This window comes from Phyllostomus hastatus, unplaced genomic scaffold, assembly GCF_019186645.2.
Source record: "Phyllostomus hastatus isolate PE091 unplaced genomic scaffold, TTU_PhHast_1.1 phas_scaffold_760, whole genome shotgun sequence".
Lineage (NCBI taxonomy): Eukaryota > Metazoa > Chordata > Mammalia > Chiroptera > Phyllostomidae > Phyllostomus > Phyllostomus hastatus.
The window spans coordinates 771,951-799,062 of NW_025334040.1; the positions used below are offsets into that span (position 1 = coordinate 771,951).

Sequence of the window (27,112 nt, forward strand, 5' to 3'; positions counted from 1 at the left end):
GTCGAGTCTCACCTGTGCACGGTGGGCACAACCACCTCCTTTGTTGTCCATCGTCCCCTTGGAGGGGTAGTGGCCAGAAGAACAGATTTGTAACTGCGTAGGCAGGGTCAGGGTAAGGAGATATGAGCAATTGGTATAATTAACTTTCAACATAGGAAGATGGAAAACACTGGCACCTCTATGAGTCCTAGGACAGAAAGTGCTGACTTAAGAGGTGACAACACTTGTCATCTATGAGGAAGGCTTGGTTCGAGGCAGAACCAGGGTGGCAGCCCAAGCAGAAAGGGCACAGGGAGGTTTCTGTCTCACTTCCCCGTGACTCTGGAGCACCGTGTAAGTACTACTGCTGCTGTCCCATATAGCACAGTAATAGTCAGCCTCGTCCTCAGGCTGCAGCCCAGAGATGGTCAGGATCCCTGCATTGGCCGAGGCATCTTTGGATCCAGAGAAGCGGCTGGGGACCCCGGAGCCCTGGTGCTTGCTTGAGTCTGAGTAGTAGTACAGGAGATACCGGGGAGGGCTCCCTGGCTTCTGCTGGTACCAGTATATGTAGTAGCTGCCAACACTGGAGCCACTGCTGAGGGTGCAGGTGAGTCTGGCTGTGGCTCCCAGAGATGCAGACAGGGAGGGCGGCTGAGTCAGCACAGGCTGGGAGAGGGAAGCTGCAGAAACACAGACACTTGTCAGTGATGGGGCAGAACCAGGGTAAGTTTCTCAGGAGATGGAACATGAAAGGAATAAAGCAGAACTGAGCCCTGGGCCCCGAGGCCTGTCCCTACCTGTGCAGTGAGAGAGGAGCACGAGGAAGAGAGGAGTCCAGGCCATGGTGCACACAGCCCCTGAGCCCACAGTGGGGCTGGGCTGCCCAGGCCTCCTTTTCTTCCCCACCCTCTGCCAGAGGAGGGGCTGTCCATGCAAATGTGTGTCCATCCAGGAGCTGTCCAGCCCCTCACTGAGCCTTGATGCTGGAACTCAGCTCACATACCAGACTGAGGGGGATGGAGGTTGGCTTCACCCCTTTGGAGACCCCTTGGCAGGAAGCACCTGCTGAGACCACACAAAGATTAACGCTCAGGAGAATATGCCAGTCCCGAGAGCAGCCGCAGCTGCTGAGGCCCATATAGTAGCACAGGGCCCAGCCTCTAGGCTCAGGCTCCTTTGAGTGGTGTGTCCTCACTGAGCAGCTAGCTGTACAGGGACCACAGTGAAATCCCACTCCACCTTCTGCTAGTCACAGGACCCACATGTGTACTGGACCAAAACCCTGAGAGTCCAGCTGGTCCCTGCAGCTCAGCAGGCCACTGACTCTGTTCACACATCCAGGGTCTGGTTCCCAGATACTGTGACTCTGATACCGTGACTCTGAAGTCATCTCACTTCCAGGGGTCTCATCTTGGGAGGGGCAAACATGTACACATATGACAAATTGATTTGGTTTCACCCCCAGTGAAGATACGGCACAGCACATACACAGACAGCTTCCTGTCCCACATGGCAGATGACGGACAGCTGATCTGGTTTGGAGGGCTCACAGGGGCTGCTCGGGGAAACGACACAGAAAGGGGGTTTTCCAGGGAAATGTTCAGAGGCATATTCAAGGGAGAACAATGTGGCAAACATTTTAATTCGTGGAATGCATTACAGTTTTTTAAAATAATTTTTTAAGATTTTATTTATCTATTTAGAGAGATGGGGAGAAAGAAACATTACTGTGTGGTTGCCTGTCTCGTGGGCCCCACAGGAGACGCGGCCCCCAACCCAGGCATGTGCTCTGACTGAGAATCGAATTGTCAATCCTGTGGTTCACAGCCCGCTCTCAATCCCCTGACCTATACCAGCCAGGGCATTTTCAGTTTTCATGGAGATCTGATTTAATTTAGTATTAATTGGTAAAAAAATAATGATAACAATGGCTTTGCTGGGCTTCACAAGCACCAGTGGTGAATGTGGACTGTGTCTTCGTTTCAGAAACTGACCCACAGTCTCAGGTCTGCAGTGTCTCCTTCTCTGTGCCACATGTTCCTCGTCGGAATTTTGTCCCAGGTGTCCTCAATTTATTCCTATTCTAAATAAAGCTTTCCCTGCCTGGATCTTCCTCACTGTCATGTTTTAGCAGCAAGATAATAAAGGGTGTGATGCATTTGCAGACGAGCTGAGTGTCTGGGCAGTTGGAGGCAGAGACCAGCACGTCCCTCTGTGCCCAGCTCCACCTCTGCTGTACCTGTGCCCACGGCCCCATGGTCCCCACATGTGTAGACTCATGGGGACTCCTAGTCAATGACTCTGGCCAGGATCCCTTGCTCACCTTGGGCACTGTGTCCTCCAGGCACTCGAGGGCTCTTTCTCATTCTTCTCAGGCAGGTCACCCCTTTATCAAAACCCTCAGTGGCTCCTCGTGCTGGTTGCACAGAACCCCAACTCCTCGGATCCCCTCAGGGGGCTTCATGACCAGCCCCCTCCATGCCCAGCTGGAACCCCTCCTCTTGCTCTCAGACACCAGGCTTCCCTGACATCTTTATAGCTGGAAAATCATGGAGAACTTTTTTCCTGTGGTCTCCATCCACATCAAATTCTTCTGTCTGTGGGGGAAAATGGGTTTAAACTTTAGAATATAGTGAAAATACAACTTTCGGTCCTTTTGAGTTTCTCTTAATGACAGGACCTAAATGCATTATCACTCAGAGAAACAGAGAATTTAAAATTATATGTGATGGAGAGAATGTTGAAGTTACACACATTGTAGAGAATACTTCATAAAACCCCCTGTCTCCACCCTCCCCGGCACATCATCCACAGGACCCCTCCTGTGTGTCTGCCCTCCCCCGTGACTGCAGCCCACCCCCGGCTGACTGCGAGAGCACACCCACTCGAGAGTGCTTGGTCATCATGTTCGTGGCCTCGTGTGTGCGTTTCAGGTGCCCTCAAACCTTTGCACATAAAAGCGACAGAAGCCATGACTCTCACATAAACGTGTGGGTGCTGTAATCCCCGCTAAGTAGACAGGACTGGCTAGAAGGTTAGCCCAGAGCAAGCCCATGGATGTGTGGGAAGTTCATTCGTTCTTTGTAAAAAGGGCACGGTCCTTCCTAAGCCTGATATAACATAATGCCAGGGTACAGGGAGTCCTCTCTCTCTCTCTCTCTCTCTCTCGCTCTCGCTCTCGCTCTCGCTCTCTCATGCACTATTTTGCCTGGTTCATTCACGTGTTCTCTCTATGGCAACATTTGGGTCCAACAGCCAGTCAGGGCCCAGAGCAGGCCCCATGGGATCCAAAGGATGAAGCTTCCATACGAGACAGAAACGCTGGACACTGGCCTATGTTCCAGCCTTGCTGAAGCCACAGCTGAACGTTCTCCATGGTGGGACAGACGGACGTGTGACACAGCAGCGGCCTTCTACTTCCACCCGAATAAATCCTGTCACCCCACAGTCTCCCATGAGTGAGTCCGAGAAGTGCTTTTCTCAGGGTCCCGTGAAAGGACACGATTTCCGCCGGCAGCAGGAAGGGTCACCGGGTTCCCTGGGGTCACACCTGCTGCACGCAGGCCTCTCCTGCCCCCGCTGAGCACTGCGGGAATGTTTCTCTCTGGAAACAGGGCAGTTCTGTTTCATTTGGGAGAACCGTATTTTCAAACAGATATTTTCATTGACACTGTAAAGATGAACAGACTTGAGAGAATGAAACCCTTTTGTGTTCATAGAACAAGTGACAGCAGAAGCAAACTCCTGAGCTGGTGTTGGTCACAGGGAAGGACAGGGCACCGATGAGCCAGGCAGGGGCCGGGAGGGCAGGTTCACCCCTTGTCCCCGTGGGGCAGGAGAGCTGTGTGGCATCGGCTTGTGTTCAGCTCTGAACCGATGATCACCAGCCTCTCCCAGGGGCTGCGACCCAAAGGTGGTCAAGAGGTTCTGGTGACAGCACTGAGTTCGGAGAATGAGACTCAAACCCAGGAAGGGCCCTCACAGCACGTCCAGGTCACAAATGTGGGGGCTGTACCTGGGAGGGCTTCGGACCATTGCCATAGTCACCCCCCAAGTGTCTGCTGCTTCCTGTGCAGGCGAAGTTCCCCTGGGGTCTGGGCTCATCAGCAGCTTCATGGGGGAGGAAAGGCAGACACACACTGGGGACTTCCTGCTCCTGATGCCCCGCAGCCCAGCCCACAGCCTGGATGGCTGGGGAGCCCAGGGAAGTGTGAGAGGACAGGGGGACAGTCGGTGCCTGTGGGGTCAGGAGAACCCACTGACAGTCATGAGGTCACCAGTCATGGAGGGTGCCCAAGGGCCCAGTGTCCACGGTCAGGCTAAAGAGCCTGGGGCCGTGAGGATGTAAAGGAAGCACCACAGGATTCACACGTACGACATTAATTTGTGGGTGACAGTGACTGTCTGGGTCATCACTGGTGCTTGCAGACACAGTATTGTGAGATAAGAGAAAATATATTTTGGTCTCAGCCTCCTGACCTTGAAATTTCCTGGGTGACAGGTTTTCCTTTTGTTCTAAAGAGGTGGCTCTGGGTGGGCTCCTGGGGGCGGACTGCTCACTCATAGACAGAGGCAGGATGCAAAGCCTGAACTTTTCAGACCTGCCCCCCATTTCCTTGAGGAGGGAGAAGAGCTCAGGTGGAGTCAGCAAATTAACTGAAACCTCGGGAGGGACCCGGGAACCTGGGAGTTACAGCCAAGGCCATGAGCAAACCAGGGGACGTCCTGCTTGTGACCGTCACCTGAAGAGCAGGCAGGCCCGTGGGAGGGAGCCCTTCACTGCGGACCGGACACCGTCTCCAGGCAGTCGTGTGGGAGCTGAGTTGTGTGGTGGGACATCCAGCTTGTGTCACAGGGAACTGCTTGTTGTGAAGAAAAATCACCCACACATTTCGTAGCCAGAAATGTCAGCAGTGAAGGGTTTTGTGTGAGTACAAAAGAAGACACAACGGTGGGAAAAAACTGTGATTTTTTTCTTAAAAATATTAATTTTGTTAAAATTTACTCCAACACTATGGGGGCAGTCAGTCAGGCTTTGTCACCCCTACAGCAAGAGTGACCCGGGACGCCCTGTGCTCTCACTCATAACTGTGTGCTGCTCCACCCCCTTCCATGGACGTTTCTGACTGCAGAGGAGCCCACCTTGCAGAGGCCCCCACAGAAGCTCCCGTGAGGCTCAGAGCATAACCTCTGGGCCCAGGGGTTTCTGTCTCACTTCCTCGGCATCTGAGCCACTGTGAGTGATGGAAGCTGCTCCCACTGCCATGATCTGTAGCACAGTAATAGTCAGCCTCGTCCTCAGGCTGGGTCCCCGAGATGGTGAGGACGGCTTTGTCCCCAGAGATGGATCCCGAGAAGCGCTCAGGGACCCCAGAGGGCCGACTGTCTGTGTTGTAGATGAGCGTGCGGGGAGCCTGGCCTGGGGTCTGCTGGTACCAGCCAGGGTAGTTACTACTAGAGACTGACCCAGAGCTAAGGCCACAGGTAAGCGTCACTGTCCCTCCTGGAGACACGGACAGTGATGGCTCCTGGGTCACTACAATCTGAGCACTGGACCCTGAAATGAAAACAGACACATGAGGAATGAGGAAGGAAGGCACAAGGTCCCTTCCAAAGCTGGTCTCTGAAATGTCATGAACCTGGGCAGAGGGTGAGGAGGAGCAGGAGCAGGAGAGGAGTCCCGGTCATGGTGCAAACGTGCCCAGGACACTCTGGCCCCACAGCTGACACTGGACACTCTGGTGGCTCCTTTATCTCCCTCAGCTCCCTGGAGGGAGGGTTTGTGTCTGGGTCATTCTTGATGCAAATCTCAGCTCTTTATTTCCCCACCCTCAAATTCGTGCGTCCTCACCCAGGGCCAGCTCTACTGTCGGGAGTCAACGGCTGGCCTGCCTGTGGGCTCTGAGTTGGTCCCCTGGGAGCATTTTACATCAGGAAGCACCTGCTGTAAAATGGACCTCAAGCCAGTGAGCTTGTTGCCTTCACAGTCTTTAAATCTGAATTTAATCCACCTCAAGTGGGTACACAGCGCCCCCTGGTGACAGCCTCAAAAATAATAGCTATAGTGTAACTCATTTAGAGCAAATGTCCCATTTCTTTCCAATATGTTGTAATTTTTGAACATCCCACTTTATTGTCCAGGTATCACCAGGATGATTGCTCTTCTGTCTCTGTGAATACTTTTTGGTTCTTTTTGTCCCCAGATCCTGGAATTCAATGTAACTGTTAGTCTGTTCTTCAGCTTATCTAGTGAGGATTTTAGTTATCGTGTGTCTTTTTTATTTCGGTAACTTTCCTTCCATTTGATTTTATAATGCATAAATTTCTGAGATTTTCTCCCTTTTTCACATCTTTCCAAAGAATTATAATTTTTTATGAAGGTGATTATGTGATTGTCTGTTAAAATCTATGTCACATAATTTCCACCTCTCAGTCATCTTGAAACCGAAAGCACGTCCATCAGCCTGTCGCTCCTGCTGCCTAGGACACAGTCATGAGCACGAAGATGTCCGTACAAAATAGGAGGAAATGAGCAGAGTCAAAAGCAGCATGGAGAAGGGCCAGGCCGGGCCATCGGGGGACAGGGTGACAGGGGTAGATAGACACACTCGCATGCGGGGGTGTGGGCCGAAGCTCAGGAGCAGTGGAGCCTGTTCCCGCCTGTCTGGTTGGCCCCATCCCCCCCAGAACCCGTCCTGCAAACAACTGCTACGGAGAAACCCGGGGCCTTGCCCAGCCAGTTGGAATGTCAGTTGTCCCTGCACATGAGAAAGGATCTCATTGATTTCTGGCTGTGAGGGGCCTTATCTCAGGATGGCAGCTGTATGGCAGTCAGGACTCCCTGGGTAATGCTGGGCAATGACATACTTGGGTCACAGACACACAGCAAATAGGCAGCTGGTGGATTGGGGTTGAGAGCGTTTCCCAGCTGCCCTGATAACAGGACCCAGGGACACTAATGTCACTGCTGTTTCCTGATGATGAAGATTCCACCTCCTGGAGACACTGACCCTGAGGATGCTGGGTCAGCAGAGGGAGACCCTGACTTCTGGAGCGACAGAGAAGCCTGAGACCTGCGGAGCCCAGAACAAGACATCCTCAGGGAGGGGACAGGGAGTGTGTTTGGAGATGAGTGCACCTGCAGGACACCCTCAGGGAGCCTCTCCCTCAGGTCCAGGCACGAGGACAAGGGGCCTCCTGTCCCTCTGACATCCTCTCCACCCCTGAGGGGGTTCTCCAGGCAAACCCTCCCCTGGGGCAGGTCCTCCCAGACCCTTCAGGACCTGGCACCTGGTGCTAAAGAAAACCAGTGTGTGGAGGGCGCTTCCCTGGACCCAGGATGAATCTGAGGGGAAAGGAGGCATATGGTGCAGATCAGCTCTGGTAACCATTGCCCCTCACAGGAGCCCAAGTCCTGTGTGAGCGGGAAATCTTTGCACTTCCCACCCACAGGCACAGCGTCCTCAGCCGTGGGGTCTTCAGGTCTCAGGGAGAACAGGTCCGGGGTGCACACAGCCCCTTCTTTCTTCCTGCCCTGACACCACCACCTGGCCCCACAGTGCCCTGTGGTCCCCGGCACCTCCCTGGGGGTGACCAGAAAAGAATAACTTTTCTTTTCTATAAATGGCAATGCCTGGGATTTCATTAATGTGCACAAAACGTGTGTGTGTCTGAGCTAGTTCTGATGTGCTCAGGAGATACCTGTTCTCAGGAGCAGGAAGGAACGTCCGCATGTTCTGACTATGCAGCACCCCTGCCTGTGTCTGTGACGTGGAGACCGACCCTGTGCAGGGACTCGGTGCGTCTCAGGATGAACAATAAACACATCAACAGCATCTCTGTGAAAACACCCAAAGGCAGATAGACACACCTTTTAAAGAAAAAAACAGTAATTCTATTGTCACATTACAGAGATTGGCTCTCGGTGAGAGCCCCGGGGACAGAGGAGAGGGTGCGGGAAGCAGCAGCGGAGCAGAGGAGGGGAGGGGAGGTGTGCGGGGCCCGGTCAGTGCACGACTGCAGGACCCGGGTCCCTTCACCCTGTGCGCTGCTCCGGGGACAGAGGGAACCGTGTCTGTGACCTGGGTCAGTGCTGACGTATCACTGGGAATGTGTCATTAGCAACACAATATTGACACTTGATGGTGTAAGGTTTGCTGGTGAACATGACTGTCTTTCTTCTTTTGTCCTTTTTTCATCCTCGCCTGAGGACATGCTTATTGATTTTAAAGGGAAAGAAAGGGAGCAATAGAGAAAGAGAAACATCGATGTGAGTTGGAAACATGGGCAGGTTGCCTCCCCCACTTGCCCAGGCCAGGGACCCAACCCACAACCCAGGCATGTGCCCTGCGGGGAAAACAATCCCGGACCCCTTGATTCCTGGGACGACACTACAGCCACCTGCACCACAGCAGCTGGGGAAACACTTCTGTCTTCATCACCATGTGTAGTTGCACACACTGTGTTCATTTGTTACCTCACTCCGACCCTATGGGCATGGACAGCGGGGCTCCATCACCTCACCACTGTGAGACCCTGGACCGGCCTGTGCTCCCGGACTGACTCACTCCTTCCTGTTCAAGAACAGGACCAACGAAGGAGCACCCCCTGCAGGCACTTCCATGTAAATATCTCAATAAAACATGCTTAGAGACAAAAGGTCTTTTGTTGTCGATTACTCTGTGTATTCTCATTTGGTCTTGAATTTATTCTGGAAATACAAATGTACAGTGGTGAGCAAAAGTAGGCTTGCAGTGGCAATGTGAATGAATAATACAACAGATAATAAATGTAATACTAGAGTAAACTGTGTTTTGCCTGTTCACACCTGCAAGCCTACCGTTGTCCACCTCTGTGTGTGTGTCCTCAGAATGTCTTTCTTCATGTGTCGCCTGAAAAACTCTTACAGCCTGTTTTTTCTAATCCGTGTTAGCCCAGATAAAGTTCATTTTTTAGAGCTCAGTAGGTTTTTTTTTCCTTATCCTCACCCAAGGATATGCCCACTGATCCCAGAGAGAGAGGAGGAAGGGAGAAAGAGCAAAAATTAAAGACAGAGAGAGAGAAACATCAATGTGAGAGAGAAACACCGATCAGTTGCCCGCATTCCGTTGTGTTCCTGTTGGAGCTCAAACCCAAAACCTAAGTATGCGCCGTGACCAGAAATAACACCCCCAACACTTTGGTGCCCAGGACAAGGCTCCCACCAACTGAGCCACCAGGCCAGGGTGACTGGCGCTTAGATATGCATAGGTTCCAGAAATATAAAATGAATTGAATCACATGGAGTCAAGTTCAACTACAACAGGGTGATCCACTCACCCTTTTAGATGTTGGACACACCTGGTTTCATTAATGAAAGTCTCATATTAGTGTTCCTGGTTCTGCAAGGCACAGGGTCCCCTAAATGAAACTTGCAGTTGAATTTGACACATTTATTTTATTAGGAAAGATTTATGGACACAAAGTGATAAATAGCCTTAGTTTGTATAAATTATAATATTTTAAATGCTATACAATTGCAGTAGATCTTAAATTAAAAAATAATATTATGTGGCCATTCTAGTATATATTGATATACAGTTCAAGAAACATTAAATAGCTTATCATTGTATTTAAAATGATTTCAGTAGACTAATGATACAATTATAACCATGTATTGTGATGAGAATTCTGAAAACAACTGACAAAAATGACTGAATCTACTTAAACTCTAAAAAGTGTACAAGTGATAAGAAGTGAGCTTTCTTAAAAGCTGTGTAATATCTATAGTTCCTAATTTCCTTTAATAACATTGCACAGATTAAAAATCCCATGTGATGAAAAATATACTTTAGTCACATGCAAAATGGTGATTCCATCCCTTCTTTCTCAGCTGACAAAATTCACAGTTTGGACGTCTCTTTCTGGGGAAAATGTGTATGACTTCGGCCTCCTCAGCCCATTGAGGTCCCTCCACTCCCTGAGAATCATAAACACATGGCTTCTGGTCTGTCTGGAAAAGTTTCTCCCACGTCATTCACTGTGGCTTCCACTCTTTAGTGCTCCAGGGTCGTAGACATCATTAAAGAGTCCTTCCTGTCCCCTCTGTCCCATTGGGACTGTCTGGAGCACTGAAGCATAGGATCATGTGACCCTCAAACCTTGAGGTTGTTCTTAGACCAGGCTGGGCCAGGGGGAGGTTTACGTCCTGGGTCCTGGTCTGAACTTGTCACTGTGCCGAGCACCGCTGTACACCATCCAGCAGTAGTACTCGGCCTCGTCCTCCAGCTGGGCCCCCGACAGGGTCAGGGCCCCTTTGCCCCCGAGAATGGAGCCTGAGAAGCGGGCCGGGGTCCACCCATTTTTCTTGTCTATGTCATAAATCAATGTGGTGGGGACTTGTCCAGACTTCTGCTGGAACCAGGATGGGTAGTGCTCATTGGTGACAGCTCCAGTGTTGTGGCCACAGGTGAGAGTGACTGTCCCTCCTGGGGACACTGTCAGGAAGGGCTCCTGAGTCACCACAGCCTGAGAGCTGGACCCTGAAATGAAAACAGACACATGAGGAATGAGGAAGGAAGGCACAAGGTCCCTTCCAAAGCTGCTCTCTGAAATGTCCATGAACCTGGGCAGAGGGTGAGGAGGAGCAGGAGCAGGAGAGGAGTCCCGGTCATGGTGCAAATGTGTCCAGGACACTCTGGCCCCACAGCTGACACTGGACACTCTGGTGGCTCCTTTATCTCCCTCAGCTTCCTGGAGGAAAGGTTTGTGTCTGGGTAATGCTTGATGCAAATCTCAGCTCTTTATTTCCCCACCCTCAATTTCGTGCATCCTCAACCAGGGCCAGCTCTACCGTCGGGAGTCAACGGCTGGCCTGCCTGTGGGCTGTGAGTTGGTCCCCTGGGAGGAAGCACCTGCTGTAAAATGGACCTCAAGCCAGTGAGCTTGTTGCCTTCACGGTCATTAAATCTGAATTTACTGCAGACCTTGTTCACCTCAAGTGGACCCACAGCGCCCCCTGCTGGCCATAATAGCTATAGCGTGACTCATTTAGAGCAAATGTCCCATTTCTTTCCAATATGCTGTAATCTTTGAACATCCCACTTTATTGTCAGGTATCACCAGACTCATGTCTTCCATCTTTGTGAATACTTGTTGGTTCTCTTTCTCCCCAGTTCCTCGAATTCAATGTAACTGTTGGTCTGTTCTTCAACCCATCCCGTGCCATTTTTAGTCATCAAGTGTCATTTTTATTTTGGTAAATTCCCTTCCATTTGAATTTATAATGTAAGTGACTCAAATGTGAGTCCCATGATTGCCACCTCTGAGTCTCCTTGAAATTCAATGCGGGTTTGTCTGCCCGTCACTATGAAGCCGATACTCGACAGGCAAGTGCTGCTAGGTCCACATGGCTGCAATGGAAAGGAGTGAGAACATGCTACTGGGAGAGAGTCAGAGACAGAGAGAGAGAGATTCTTTATTAAACAGAGATTACCATATTTACCGTGTATAAGTGCACTCATGTTTCTGTGGGCATTATTGACAGCATTATCATACCCAATGTTATGCCTCTTGAATGTGACCCTAATACTAGTGTATAATGGCCAACCTTATTTTTCCCTCAAAAATTTGGGCAAAAAAGTGCACATTATACATGACAATATACAGTAAATTATCTTGGCCTTGGGAAGGACCAGGCACCTTTCCAAACTAACCAATCAACTTCCCAAATTTTCCTGGGCTGGCACAGATCCTCCTTCTAACCAATCCATTTCCTGCATCTCTCAGGGTTCTGTATCCAACATCCAATCCAATCCTATTCCCAAACTGGACACTCTTCCGTCATAGTTCCTACTGCACATGATGCAAAGTAGAAGCAACCCCCACCCCACGCCATCTTGGCCTCTGCTAGGCATGTGTCCAGCAGAGGAATTTCTTCAGGTGTTTTATCCTCCCTGGGTAATGCAGCAATCCTTCCAGCAGCAATCCTTCCTGCCCACTCTGTGGATTCAGAAGTCACCTGGGAAAGGAGTGGAGCTGTAGCTTTCTAACACAGCAGGCCCAGTGTCTGATCCCTCTCCACAGCCCATTAGGTTCAGCAATGTCTGATGCCATTGGCTCCCTTCCTTGATCAGCATCTGGTTACCGATGCTAACACAGCAATGAGATAAAGAGAGACAGAGAACGAAGAGGTGGACATGTATAAGGAGAGACAGAGACAGAGGGAAACAGGGAATGAGCCCAGGAGAGAGTGGACCTGTGAAAGTCAGGCTTCTCATAACCACACTGAATGGCCTCTCATCACTTTGTCCGACTCTGGTGTTAGAAAACAGTCACAAAGTCCATCCAGTCTCAAAGCAGAGGGGATCACACAGGGTGGGAGAACACGAGGGGGGAACACTGGGAGCCATCTCGGGGATCCCAGCACACAGGCCACAGGAGGCACTTGGCCCTGAGTCTGTCCACACTGGAGCCCTGGAAGGTTGCCCACCCGAGGGATGATGTCAGACTTTCAGGTCCCTTCAACCTTCTCAGATGCCTGGGATGCAGGCAGCAGGAGCTTTGAGTCCCCCTTGATCCAGAGCAGACCGTGTCTATTTGCACTGAGTTCTGTGCTCTGCCAGCCTCCATGTGACCCTTCCACTGCCAAGTCTGTGCCTGAGTCCTGAGGATCCTCCCCAAAGGTGACAGGCACCTCAGGTGTTTATAGCACCACGCAACTCAGGACGCAGTAGGAGGTAGATGCTGGCAAGCTCCCAATCACAGACTGGGAGACTAAGGCATCTCCAGAAGATATAACTGGTTTAGGGTCCCCTCACTGATGAGAAGGAGGAGCCTGATGCCAGGTCTGTGTTCTCAAAGCTGAGGCCCTGCCTGCACCCAGGTGCCCCCAGGGCTGGGGGTGGGTGTGATTTCACCTATATTGTCATTCAACAGGACAGGTAATATTAACAGTGCATTTAAACAAGAAGAAATCCGTGGTTGGATCTTTACATTGATGGGAACAGACATGTTGTAATTCCCCAGCCCCTAAGGTCGGCTAGTACCCAAGGAGCTATGGGGTCAATGTAGCTGGGACAGAGGCCTCTCCCTGGGAGCTACAGGGACAGGGGTTCACAGTGAGGGCCAATGACAAGGTGGGAGCTCTGGAACATTCAGGAAAGAAGTCAGTGGTCACTGACAGAGATGCAGGACGCCCAGTCAGAGTTTGGGTCTGAAGTGACCAGAGATGGTGCCCCCATTCCAGCACCTGGGCTTCAGAGCAGAGCCACTCTGTGTCCCCAGCTGACGGGAGCTGACTTCCTGTTTTGCCTGAGACCTGTTGCCCAGGAAGGGGCTGCATGAGGTGCTGTGAGAACAGGGGGTGGGGAAGGCACACCCACTCCCCAGGGACTGCCCTGGAAGAACCTGCCTTTGGTGGCAGCACCAAAACCAGAAGCCAGAGGTGTCCTGAGTGGCAAAGGCTGGGATATCCCCTCCCTGTAGATGAGAACGAGCTTCCACTGGTCTCAAGTCCCACAGGCCTGCAGCTCTGTGTGAGCACAGAGGACACTGTCACAGGGTGGCTGTGAGAGGCTCCCTTATCCTAGCTCTCAGCCCATTGAGGGTCAGGGACGCTGAGGTGCCAAAGCTGATCCAGGGAATGGATCATGGGCCACGCAGGGTGGATCTATCCTGAGTGATGGGCAGGGTGGAGGTCGAGAGGGGACATATTGGTGACAGCACACTCTGGGCCTTTCTGATGTGCACTGACTCAGACATAGATGGGTTCCCTGTCCCTGGTTCTTGCTGACCCATCATGGACTCTGTTCCCAGCACAGCCTCCCCCTGACACACAGGACCTTCCCCTCGTTTGAGAAAACTGCACAAGGTGTTGCTGCCACAGACAGGCCTCAGAGGCAGCGTTCAAAGGATGTGACACATGTTCCTGTCACAGTCCCCTGTGGAGGGTCTCAGACCTGAGTTCAGACCAAGCAAACCGAGAAAGCAGCTGTCTTCTCAGAGGAGTGGGGACTGCACCCGGGAACTGCACTGCAGGGGACAGCAGGTTTTTGTCTCACTTCCCCACAGTGCTGTAGCACTGTGGTAGCAGTGAGACTTTTGTCCCATGCTGAGCAGTAATAGCTGGCCTCGTCCTCAGCCTGGAGCCCACTGATGGTCAGGGTGCCGACACTGCCAGACCTGGATCCAGAGAAGCGGTCGGGGATCCCCGAGGGTCTACTGTTAGTACTATAGATCACGGTTATAGGGGGTTTTCCTGGGACTTGTTGGTACCAGCCCACACTATAACCATCCCCAATGTTGGTGCTGCTTCCAGTGCAGGAGAGGGTGACGGTCTGTCCTGCGTTCCCCGACACTGAGGGCGGCTGAGTCAGCACAGCCTGGGCCCAGGACCCTGGAGGAGGGAGACACACAGAGATGGTGATTCTGGGTCCAGAGACAAGAGCAGGAAGAAGACCCCCCACAGGTTTCCTCCCAGGGTCTCTTCCCCTGTCGCCTTATCCAGTCACCTGTGCACTGAGCCAGGAGGGTGAGCAGGAGAGGGGACCAGGCCATGGTGGAGTCCATCCCTGAGTCCTGCCTTCTGTGGCCCCACAGCTGAAGCAGAGCTTCCCCAAACCTCTCCCTTCCCTTCTTCATACTCTGAGAAAGGGAGGGACCACTCATGCAAATGAGACCCCCACCCTGATTTCTGATCCCTCCCTGGGCCCTCTGTCAGGTACCTGTGTCTGGGCACTTCAGGGAGGTTAAGGGTGATCCTGTGTGAGACCCGGGGCGTGGCAAGGTCACAGCTGTGTGCCCTGAGCAGAGGGCACCAGGCAGTTTCAAGTCACAGGATCCAGCTCTGATTACCCCAGTTCTTCAGGAGCAGTCCCTGAGCGCCCCCTGGTGCCCAGTCCTAGACACACCACTGTGTGACATGCTGGCTGAGGCCCATCACAGACAGACCCTGCCTCCCCACAGCCTTGTTCCTCGACCTGCACCCTTAGGGGAGTTCCCGGTGCCCCCTTATGGGGCCTCCCCGTCACTCCAGGACACTTTCATGTCCTGCTCAGACTCCTCAGGGTGAGTCAGTTCACACATCCTTCGGCTGGTCTGTGGGGTAAGCACCGCACTGCTGCTTTCACTCATGTCCTCTTCCCTGGAGTTGGGTCAGGCCCAGAGCAGTGAGAGTCCCACAGTGTCATGAGCCCTATTTCAGGACAGTTTTATTTTTTACTGTGATTCCTCCCTTGTTAGAAATGAATCACTATTTCTCCAAGGAACAAAAAATAGTCTTTCAATGTCTTTCCTTTATTCAGCAGACATTAGTATATTTTTATGCATATAATTTTGGCCAAACTTTACCTATGACCTGGTGTGGGGAGGTTTGCCTGCAGAGCCCTCCCATCCACTGTGGATGAGAATAAGTCTACCAAGACATGATCTCCTTGGGGAGGGAAGGTGGCTGATCTCTGAAGGAGAAAGAGCAGGAGTCAGTTCCTCAATGGGCTTTTATTGGGTTTATTTGCACAGAAATACAGGGCCTCTAGGTAATGCTCATCAACCATTGTCAGGCAGTAATAATCCAACAATAGATAACATTCAAAGAAATATGAGGGCTTATTTTGAGTCAGGGTCAAATAGCTAAAGGGCCATAAAACTTTGGGGAAACTGATTCTATGTTTGGACCCTTATTTAAACTGTGGGTATTAGCAAAGTAGGTTCATAGGATTTTCTGCATTCCTTCTTAGGCCTGATCTCCCCAGAAAACCCAGGCTTTCCAACACAGAGCTCCACCCACCTCGGGCATTGTTTCTGGCTTAAGTGGGGCAGAGGAAGTAAGCCAAGAAACTAGGAGACTTCTTGCAGACAGAATGAGGACTCAGGCTATGTCAAAGCCAAGGGGTGAGGGTCCATCACCCCCTTTTTTACAGGCCCCCAAGTCCTTCCCTGAGGGCCCCTTTGTGACCATGCCTGTCTTAGGTCTTCCCTCCTTTGAGGGATCTGACCCATCATTGGCTACCCAGTCATTGGCCTGGGGCCAAGCAGGGTGAAGTAAAAGGGGGCAGAGGAAGTGCCCCTGCCAGGGAGATGAGCTTTGTCTCCTTAATGGTCGTGAAGAGACAAAGACTTATAGGACAGAAACTTATTGTCCCAAGGTCCCTTAATCAGCCTTAGCCAGTCAGGATTAGAGATTCTGAAATCAGGCAGGGCGGTTCCCCACAACCTGGTATCTTCATTACGTTATAAATTGAATAAGTATTTAACACTGGTCCCCTGTATATTTCAATGGATGTTGGATATTAATTGTTTTAGTCAGGCTCAGTTTGATCCATTTTCCTTGGCCTTTTCCTAACCTTGTGTTAGCAGGACCAGCCCCACAGTGCCCCCTGCTGGTCTCTGATCCAGGGCCCACCAGCCCCTGGACTACACCCCGCACTTCTGGAGGGCAACCAGATTTGGCCCTGGGACCTTTGGGATGTCACTACCAGGAACATGAGAATGAGTGGGTTTCTCCATGGGGCTGGGACTGAGACATTATTGCCTCTAGATAACCGATCACTTCCAAGGGACTACATGTGTAAGGCATTCACCGTTTTTATGCCGCCAGATATTTCAGGATTTCTTGACATGTCCTTCTGCTTCTTCTGCTTGTGCAATGCCACTTCACATATAGAAACATCTTAATCCAAGTTTGAGGCTCAAAACCTTCACCACACTCTGTTGGTTCACACTGACAGAAAGTCTATGGGATCTGCACTTATTCCATGACATTGTCTTCTTGGTGTGCTTTAGAGACACTGCTGTTCGATTCCCACTCCCACTGCCCAGGTACTGGCGGGCTGTGTCCCTCTCGGTCTCCGTACTCAACGCCGTCAGAGAGGATGTGTCCTCCTGCTCTCCTCTCTGGCCTGTCATGTCCCTTCAGTGCTATTCTGACACTTTATTCTTTCCTCTTCTGCCTCTATTATATATTTATGATGCTTTCCCCTTTAATCTTTTTCAGTCTAATCTTAAAATTATGTGCATTCTAAAGACTGAAATCTACACCTTTACTATAAGCATCTTTTTTGTGTACATTGTTTCTCCTTTTCAATGGAATGTCCTCATTCCACACTGACTCATAATCAACTTGTGTGAAAATGCCTCCAATGTTGACCTGGAAGAAAAACCAGAGCTTTCTGGAAATGTCCTTGTGTTTTTCATATTTGATGGACCTGAGGGTTGCCTCATAGGCTCTAGATGCCAAGAAACTGATGTTTTTTTAAAACCTTTAAATAATTAAGATTTTTGTTATTGAACTGGTGCTGGTAAAGGTTCTGAGCCTGACAGCCAGGACCTTAAAAAGACAGGGCTCCCTCCTGTTCCTGGGAACCTGGAAGTTCCTCAACGAATCCAGGAATCTTTTCTCCTGAGATTTCTCAGGAGAAAGAGAACACTCTGCTGTTTGCAGATGTCAGACCTCAAGGAATCATCAGCACATCCTGGGCCAGGCTGAGGGGACCTGAAGCTCCTCCCTGAGCAGCTGTGCAGGGACCACAGCAAAGTCCCACAGCGCCCCCTGGTGTTGGCAGGACACACATCTCCAAGTTCCCTGAAGGCCTTGGAGCCCAGGTGGTCCCTGCAGCCCAGCAGGTCACTGACTGTACCCCATGTCTATGACAGGAGTCCCCAATACTGTGATTCTGATGCACTGTGTATAGTCACAGCACAGTCCCTCACTCCATAATGGAGGCCCCACCTGTGCCTCATTCCTGACTGTGAGACACACATGCCTCTCAAATTCCAATGACGCTGTTGTTCTCAATGCTCTGCACACAGTATGTCTGCAGTCCCCACACCTCCCTGTCCCACTCCCCGTGGCCACAGGCAAGTTCCCATCTATACTGTCTGGGGGCATGCAGGTTCCCCTGACTGCTGCTAGAGTTTGTCCTCACTTTATTGTGTTCTTTGCACAATTCCCAGTTATACTTCACATGTACACATGTGGTGAGGCCCCTCTCTGATGATACATCTCTCATACACACCCTCTCTACAATAATTAAGGGAAAATCTTTGGTATCTCATTCAAGGTTTTGGTGCCGGTCAGCACTGGGTCCCTGTCTCCTCCCTCCCGTCTCCCGTCTGCAGCCTGTGAACGAGCACACGTGGACCCTGGGGGCTAAACTGAAACTGACACCTGGACCCTTTGGGGTTAAATACTGGTCCGATGCCCCCTCCCAATTCCTAGCACTGCCGTTACGGGAGATACTACCAACCCTTCACCCTACTGCACCTCCAGAAACAGTGTCAGCTTAGACCTACTGGGGGACGACTCTTGGCCACTGGGCAAGGCAGGAGCAGTTCTGAAAGAATTCATGGCAGGGCACCCTTGCATCCCCTGGTGTCGTCGCTGGCTCTGTTTGGACCCTCCAACCTCTGCCATAATCCCAGTAAGACGTCCTCAGGGACACCATTTAGCCTGTTTTCCTGAGGGAAGTGGGATTGCAAGTTGCCCTGCTTGGGAAGAACCACAGGCTCAGCTGCTGGAGTTGGATGCTGGCTGTAAGGATGCTCACTGTCCTCTTCTTCCACCTCCCATTCTGGATGCCCCACCCCTTCACTGAGCACGTGGTCCAGATTTCTCCCTGGCAGGGGGTAGCAGAAATCAGTTCCATATGCCCATATGCTGCAATCCCATGTCCTTCTCAAGATGTGGGCTACTTTTTATTATGTTTCTACTATGTTTCAGTCTAAGATTTCCCTTCAAAAATCATAGCTGTATAATATCACTGATGTTAACCTGAAAACTAAAAGCCAGTGTGAAAGGCTATAAGCATGTATGTGGGATAAGAAGTGATTGAGCATAGTTCCATGCAGAAAGCCACATTGTGTCCAATTATGCTGTGAAGGCAGTGGTTTTCATGAGATATGGGAGGAATTAATGTCATGGATAGAAGACAAGTATTTCTATTGGGAATAATGATCCAACAAACAAATTTCTACAGTGAAAATAAGCAAAGTTATTCTTTAGCTGCACACTGTCGGTCCAGTTACAAAGAACGTCTTGAATTGTGAGCCCTGTAGTCAGGCTGTCTGCTCTTCCATCAGCTTTGCAAACAATTGTCTGGAGCAGGCAGGTGCTTTGACCCAGAACAAAGTTTGGGCATTCCTGCCCTCAAGCACCACAGAGGCTGGAGAAGGAAGATGAACAAGGAACCTCCTCTGGGACCGGGGCTCCAGCTCCCTTTCCCAGCGGCTCTGCCTCCTCTGCTTCTTTACACCAGATTGTGAAGTTGTCTTGGTTGTTAAAAGCCAGAGAAGCCACCCTCACACCTGACTGTCTGTGTGTGTGTGTGTCCTCATGGGAATGAGCTTTCCTTTGCTGTCCTGCCCATTCCCTGTGAAATTGTGGGGGACATTGGCTCCTATTTTAAAGAGAACTTTGTTGTCACAAAATGGTGGGTTAAATCCTGTCATGGCTTAGAAATGTCGATCTGATTACACCCCCTGGGGCCATAGAGAACAACCCTTCTGAGTCCCCACCTGCGAGACCAGCCTCTATGAGCAGTAGACAGGGGATGGCAGAAGCAGACGGTGCACTGAGCCCTGGGTTTTTGTCTCACTTCCCCCCGCATGTGTCACTGTGGTCATGGCCGCTGTACCACAGAACACGGTAGTACTCGGCCTCGTCCTCAGGCTGGGCCCCTGACAGGGTCAGGGCAGCTTTGCCCCCGAGGAGGGAGCCTGAGAACCGGGCAGGGGTCCAGGAGTGTTTACTGTTTGTATTATAAATCAGTGTCAGTGCGACTTGGCCAGACTTCTGCTGGATCCAGTATGGATAGTTACTGCTGGTGACAGCTCCAGTGCTGGAGGCACAGGTGAGAGTGACTGTCCCTCCTGGGGACACAGTCAGGGAGGGCTCCTGAGTCACCACAGCCTGAGACCTGGACCCTGAAAGGAAAACAGACACATGTCAGGAATGAAGAATAAAGGCAGAAGGAACGCCCTCCAAAGGCCAGTCTCTAAAGCGTCCTCGGACCTGGGCAGAGGGTGAGGAGGGGGAGCAGGAGGACAGGAGTCCAGGCCATGGTAAACACTTTCCAAAGTCTCTGGCCTCAGGCTGGGGCTGCTCTCTGGGTGTCCCTTTATGTCCTCCTCAGCTCCCTGGGTAAGGGGTGTGTTTGGTGGGGCATTATGCAAATATCATCACACAACACCATCAAATTCTGGGTCCTCAGGAGAGTTGTTAGCTTTCCGGTGAGCAGAACGCAGTGGTTGTGTGAGCTGTCAGTCTGTCCCTTGAGGGGAAGGTCCTGCTGTCTGTCAGGTCCAATTCAGGCCACGCAAGTGGGCAAAGGACCCTTTCTAATGGACCCATTTGAGTGGGTTTCAGCCATGCACCTCTGAGAAGACCCACAGCGACCCCTGGTGACGTCCTGTGTGGAACATTCAGGGTGGTGGGAACTGCAGAAAGATGGTGCCCTTTTTGAATGGATAAATAAACAAACATACAAATAAATGAAAGTAGTTCACCTATTCCTGATTTCTTGCACAGTTTTCTTTTTTAATTTTACATTTTGTGTGTTCAGTTCTATAATTCCCACTTGATTTGTTCTCGTGACTTCTATTTACATTCTGAGTTTTCTCCTTTTCCATTTGTACCAAGAACGTTCACTGTTGCCCTTCAGATGGATTTCAGGGTCACTGCCAGACTGATGTCTGTCACTGTGTCTCCTCATCACAGTCCTCTCAGTGTCTGTGTCAGGTCACTCTCTTTTCTCATCAAGTTTTTACCTCCTGCTTCTTGAAAAATCAGGTGGGGTTTTACTGGATCCTGGACTTTGGGGGGGTCACAGGAGGAGCCCCTGAGTCCCATTTCCTCTGTCTTCCCTCAGGCCACCCTCCTGCGGAGCTGTAGCACAGAAGGTCAGGGGGTGGGTGTTCAGCTCCCACTGGCCCCAGCAGGGGTGTAGCCCTGATTCCACTGCTCTGTGCTCTGACACCTTCCTGGGGATGGTGAGGCAGTGACTGTCACCTGCTGATTCCCTTCAAGCAGGGTGACAGACACACCCACTGCTGGTCCCTGCTGACCTCAGGGAGAGAAGCACGGGGCTGAGGCGAGTTTCTGTGCTCACTCCCCACAAGACACTTTGGCCCTGGTGACACCAGAGAGGGGAGAGGACACCTGCAGTGCTAACTCTTCTCCCCTATCTCATCCAGTAACCTTTATTCAGTGCTGTTAATGCTGGTGGGGTTCTTTACTGTGCTCTCCATGGTTCCCACACTCACCACCAGGGGGCGCAGGGGAGCAGACTAGCTTTGCCTTGTGCCATTTCATTCAGTCTCATGGCTGACTGATGAAGTTCAAGTTCAGCTCACCCCTGGGTAGCTAGAATCATGGGTGAGAATTTTTTGTCAGGTTACAGTAAGCAGGAAAACATGGTCTCGCAAAGTATGTTGGGGAATTTTCTTTCTTCTCTGTTTTCTTTCAAACTGTGTGTTCATTATTATTTCCCAGTTAAACTGTTTACTAAAATTAACAAAAAGTCTACCTGAGGCCAGATTTGTGTTTTTGGCCTTTGAAACTACAGCGGTAAAGAGCTGTCATGGCAAACTCGAAAGTAAAGAGAACTCATCTCTCACTCTGTCAGACATCACAGCAGAAACACAGGGCACGTCGTCACTCACTTGTGATTGTACATCCAGTATCGAGATTACTGCAGATTCAAAATAAACTGCACAATAATTATAGAGCAATTAGTCCAGGGATTTTGATTAAGGTGATGTATTCTGAAATATGAAAAGGCAAAGCTGTTCAAATATAATATGCAATATCGTGTGAATCATTTCTCCAGTGTGACCATGACAGATGACACAGTGTTTCCTAACACTCTGAGGTTTTTGGGTCCCTGCCTGGGAGCCGAGGCCCCAGGAAAGTCAGGTCACAGGTGTGGGAACCCTGTTTTTGTTGTCATGCCACCAGGAACTCTGAAACCGGGTCCACAGTGATTATGTTTGCATCAGGAAACCACATAGCAAATGGGACATTTATGTTGAGCCCATAAAGACAGACAGGGGTGGGACCGTGAGGTCTCTGTGTGGACAGAGCAAGTGATAACAGAAGCCAAAACCTGAACCAGTGTTGGTCACAGTTGGGGACAGGACAGTGATGGGTCACCAGAGAGGGGAGGGCAAATGTTCGCTTCACCTCCATGTGGCATGGGAGCTCTTTGTGGCCGGTGGTTATGAAGGCCTGTGTCTGTGCTGATCAGCCTCCTCATCAGGCTGGTCCTCACAGGTGGTCAAAGAGGCCATGAGCACCAAGTAGAAGCTGGTGAACAGGGATGACAATGAGGGGCCTTTGTCCCAGGTCCCAAATTAGAGGAGGTGATCTGACTTGAGATTTTGGGAGCATTACTACGGCAACACTCAATGTGTTTGCTGACATATGTTCAGGAGAAGTTTACATCGGATCTGGACTCAACAAGAGCTCCACAGGGCAGGGGGTGTGACACAGGAACAGAGTGAGGAGCACCCTCTCCTGCTGCCCCACAGCCCAGCCCCCACCCTGGACTGTTGACACACTCTAGTGGGGTATGAGAGGTCAGGGGGACACAGTCAGTGACATTGGGCTCAGGAAACCTCAATCACAGGTGTCCCCATGGTCCTGAGTGGTGGCAGCTGTGAGAACATCTCATCGTTAGACCCACTTCACCCAGGTGCCTGGAGCAGGCTCAGCATTTCCCCAGCACTAGCAGAGCATTGTCACCCTATAGTAACCCAAACAGATATTTCTGGGCTACAAGCCACTAGTGGCCCCTTGGATAACCCTCTTGCCAGATTTAGCTGGCGGCTTAGGGACTCAGAAAGGCTCCAGGCCAGCTCTGTGCATGGAATTCCTACTGGGCCTGAGTCTGTGCCAAGGATCTCACCTCCTAGCACCTCGTCAATGCCACACAATGCTTTACAGCCAGCCTTGTGCTCAGGAGCCTGGGAGGAAGGACAAGGTCAGTGCTCTGCCCTCCAGGACAGCAGAGTCCCTGCTGTGGTGGACAGTGCCTCACTGGGAAGGTCCCCGGGCTCTGGGAAAAAGAGAGCTCTCTCCTTATTTCAGGAGCGAAACAGCAGTGTCAAATGGTCTGTTCATATTACATTTGGAAAACAGGTATCATTTCAGTAACATAATGAATAATTTATTCTGTGTTGCTACTGTTATGCTGAGACTTCAGAAACATGGACTAAAAAATATAGACTAGACCCATTGTAAACCCGGAGACACTTTCAAGTAATTTTGCAAATAGAGGAGTTGTTTTTAAATGTACACTTGCTGTGAACCAAAACTATGTCAGGCTGAGGTTTTTGTCCTGCTTCCCCATTTGTGTGTGTCACTTTGAGGAACATTATTGTACCACATGGCACAGTAATAGGCGGCCTCTTCCTCAGACTGCAACCCAGAGATGAGCAGGAGCCCGGCGTTGGCCCAGGGGTCTTTGGATCCAGAGAAGTGGCTGGGGACCCCTGAGCCCTGGTGCTTGTTTCAGTCTGTGTGGTAGTACAGGAGATACCAGGGAGGACTTCCTGGGTTCTGCTGGAACCACAATATAGCATAGCTGCCAACACTGAAGCCACTGCTCAGGGTGCAGGTGAGTCTGGCTGTGACTCCAGGAGATGCAGAGAGGGAGGGAGGCTGAGTCAGCACAGGCTGGGAGAGGGAACCTGCAGAAACACAGACACCTGTCAGTGATGGGGCAGAAGTGAGGGAAGCTTCTCAGGAGATGGAGCAGGAAGGGGATAAACTTGTGAACTGAGCCCTGATCCCCAAGGCCTGTCCCTACCTGTGCATTCAGAGAGGAGCACAAGGAGGAGAGGAGTCCAGGCCATGGTGCATACAGCCCCTGAGCCCACAGTGGGGCTGGGCTGCCCAGGCCTCCTTTTCTCCCCACCCTCTACCAGGGGAGGGGCCGTCCATGCAAATGTACGTCCATCCAGGAGCTGCCCAGCCCCTTCCTGAGCCCTGCTGCTGGAGCTCAGCTCACACTCCAGACCAAAAAGGATGGAGTTTTGCTTCACCACCTGAGGAGCCCTGGAGGGAGATACTGGTGGGACCACACAGGGTCTCTGCTCAGGGGACTCTTGTAGGGCAGAGGGGAAACAGCTGCTGCGTCCTCTTCAGAGACCACAAAGAGAGTCCACCAGGCCCTGGCTCCTGGGAGTGAACAGTCCAAAACTGTATGAGGACCACAAGGCTATACAACAGCACAACCTACTGGTCATGTGTGTACAAAAATTTTTTAAAATAATAAAGCTAAGATTTCTAACCTTTATTTAAAACTACATACAATGTATACTTTCCTAAGAAGATGCAACACCAGCCACATCAATAATATGATAAATAACACATCAAATTTCTCATAAAAGTAGAAAATGTTGTGGAACTGCCTCACAGAATGGATTTTTTTCAATGGAACATCCAACACATCGTCACAGATAGGGTGATTCTGAGTTATTTTTGTCATAATTTTCAGTAACACTTAAAAAGATGTAAAACATGTTTGTTCTTTTGGAAGCAGTTTTCACAGTGGGAAATGCAGCAGAAATTGTAGACCAGTGACGTTAAGCACTGAGGCAGGTGCCCCAAATAAAATATGAACAAAGGGAAGCAGAATAAGAAGTGAATGTGCAATTACAAAGTGTCATTTAATCCAAGTGTTGGGTTTCATTTTGAGAAATATGTAGTATTATACACCATAATAATACAGCGATAGACAATATACATATTGCTTCCCTTTGTCGTGAAAAACATGTAACAAATTCAACAGCAAATCCATGCCAGCCATATATATGTATATGTCTTATATATTATCAGATAAATGCGTGATATGGCTTTAGACACCTGGCACGGGTGCAGCAGTGACAGCAGAGATCTCCCCAGTGAGTGACCTGCTAGCAACGCTACCTAGTCCTGGAAAGAGTCAGCGGCAGTGGGGCAATGGACGGAACAAGAACAGTGGGGAAAATCACTGGCCCATGTGCCGGGGGGTGAAGAGAACCCTCTGAGCTCTGAGCCACCCCCCAGGTCTGAAGTGACAACCTGCCTCCCATTCAGGCTGAGTCCTCAGGAACATAAATCATCCCATTGTGGGGCTTCTGTCTCAGAGCCAGGATAACCCCCACTGCACAGACTTCCAGTGCAGGAAGGGGTGACCCTCTGCCCAGTGACCGATACACGGAGACAGAGAGCTGGGAGTCTGGGGTCACAGCACCTGGTCTGTGTGAAACTGAGGAGAAGTCAGGTCCTCTGAGGTCCGAGGAGCTCCTTTCTGTAAATTGTGACAAAGGCTCATGACATAAGCACTGACAGAGGAAGCCTCCGGGACATGGTGGTGACACCTCAGAGCTCTGTCTCCTCTGGTTCTGTGCGCGGATTCAGCCCAAGGCCGAGTCCTATTTCTGGAAGCTCACTTCCTCCTTGGAAATGCATTCTGGCTCCTCGTTGTGGACAATCTCCAACCTGCCCTGCATTTGACCAAAGACTCCTCAGTGAAAGAGGAGGAGAGGACCCACATTTGAAACACTGAGGTGTGAGAACTAGATGCAGGAACTCACGGAGTAATGGGGGTCTCCTAGAGGGAGGAGGGTCACACATGAGTGAGGACACAGTTTCCCCAACTCCTCTAGACGCAGTGAGTGGTTTACCAGCTGTCTGGCTCAGCACCCACACTGTGACACAGCCCACTGCTCCCCCTGCTGGTCACAGGGGCCTCCTCCTCCTCCTCCTCCTCCTCTTCCAGCCACTGGAGTGCCCCTGCACACACCACACAGACTGGTCTTTTTACACTGGTCTTTACTGATGTTACTCCCAATAGGTGAGAGAGGACCTTTCTAAGTCTCCAGGGGAACAGTAATGCGCTGACGTTTGAACATTCATCTCATGGAAAACTACGTTTTTTCAAAAATCTGTTTTTGCCCGCTGCACCCATACAGCCCCAACCTTATTTGCTGTGGCAGACACTGAACATTTATGTAAAAGGACAGGTGGCAGGTGCAACAGGAGCACATGTGGTGACATTTCCCCGTGTGCACGTTGTGCTGTTCATGGAGTAGGCGGGCCCAGGAGACCTGTTCACAACCTTGCAGTATAGCCTTGTCCAGGCGGCTCCGGTGATCAGAGGTCTGTCCCTTACACCAAAGGGTTGTGGCTTCGACCCCCTGTCTGGGGGGTCGAAAAAAATATATTGCGGGATGAAGACTGAAAAAGAGATGGAGTGAAGTTGGATCTTTTGGATCAGGCAGGTGATCACCAGGGCAGAGTGGGGGTGAGCCCTTGAGTCCGAGGGCAGAGCAGGTGCCCAGGCCAGACAAGGGGAGGCTGCTGCTGACGACCGCGGGGAACGAACGACCGCAGCAGGTCGGACAGGTGGGCCCTCTGAGCCTGTGTATCCGGGGTCTCCGAATGAAATTTAAAAACACTCCCTTCATTAATCATTTAAATCTATTTTTGCCACTTGTTAATTTATATGAACATTTGATCATGTAGCCACAAATATATTTACAGTTATGTTGTGTACATAAATTGGCTAATTGTGCAAGTATACTTTCTCTCACTCTGTTTTTTTTTGAGATTTTATTTCTTTGTTTTTGACAGAGGAGAAGGGAGGGAGAAAGAGAGGGAGAGAAACGTCAAAGTGCAGTTGTCCGTCAAGCGCCCCCTACTGGGGACCTGGCCCTCCACCCAGGCATGTGCCCTGACTGGGAATCTAACCAGTGACCCTCTGGTCCTCGGGCCGGTGGTCAGTTCACTGAAACACACCATCCAGGGCCTCATTTACATTATTCTTAACAGTCCCGAGTAGTGCACACCGCTGTGGGCTGACACCCCACCCTTGTCTTCCCCTAGGGCAGTCAAGTGGTGGGTGCTCTCTGAGGTCCCACACGCAGGTTGAGGACGGTGGGCTCAGGGTTTGTGTCTCACTCCACCTCTAACCTGCATCTCTGTGTGACCATGGAGGCTGCTGTCCCGCGCTGAGAGGTAGTGCTCAGCCTCGGCACCGGGCTGGAGCCCAGTGGAGTCACTGTGCTGCGTCTCCCAGGGCCAGAGACTCTCAAGAGACCCCGGAGGCCTGTTACTATTCTGTGGGTCAGGACTTGGGGGACGTGGCTCTGGTGCTTCTCCAGTCCCCTTTCC

The 27,112-nt window shown here is 50.9% G+C and overlaps 5 gene segments (V, D, J or C); all 5 read right to left on the reverse strand.

Annotated features, from left to right (window-relative positions):
- Positions 1-231: 231 nt before the first annotated feature.
- On the reverse strand, positions 232-836 carry LOC123810857. The segment is given in 2 exon segments: positions 232-662; positions 780-836. Coding segments are annotated over 2 exon segments (477 nt in total).
- Positions 837-949: 113 nt separating this feature from the next.
- Positions 950-5,728, reverse strand: LOC123810858. The segment is given in 3 exon segments: positions 950-1,044; positions 5,198-5,539; positions 5,622-5,728. Coding segments are annotated over 3 exon segments (486 nt in total).
- Positions 5,729-10,161: 4,433 nt separating this feature from the next.
- LOC123810859 lies at positions 10,162-10,698 on the reverse strand. The segment is given in 2 exon segments: positions 10,162-10,502; positions 10,586-10,698. Coding segments are annotated over 2 exon segments (390 nt in total).
- A 3,227-nt stretch (positions 10,699-13,925) lies between these two features.
- Positions 13,926-14,618, reverse strand: LOC123810860. The segment is given in 2 exon segments: positions 13,926-14,356; positions 14,472-14,618. Coding segments are annotated over 2 exon segments (561 nt in total).
- A 4,928-nt stretch (positions 14,619-19,546) lies between these two features.
- Positions 19,547-20,015, reverse strand: LOC123810861. The segment is given in 2 exon segments: positions 19,547-19,878; positions 19,967-20,015. Coding segments are annotated over 2 exon segments (381 nt in total).
- Between the last annotated feature and the right edge of the window lie 7,097 nt (positions 20,016-27,112).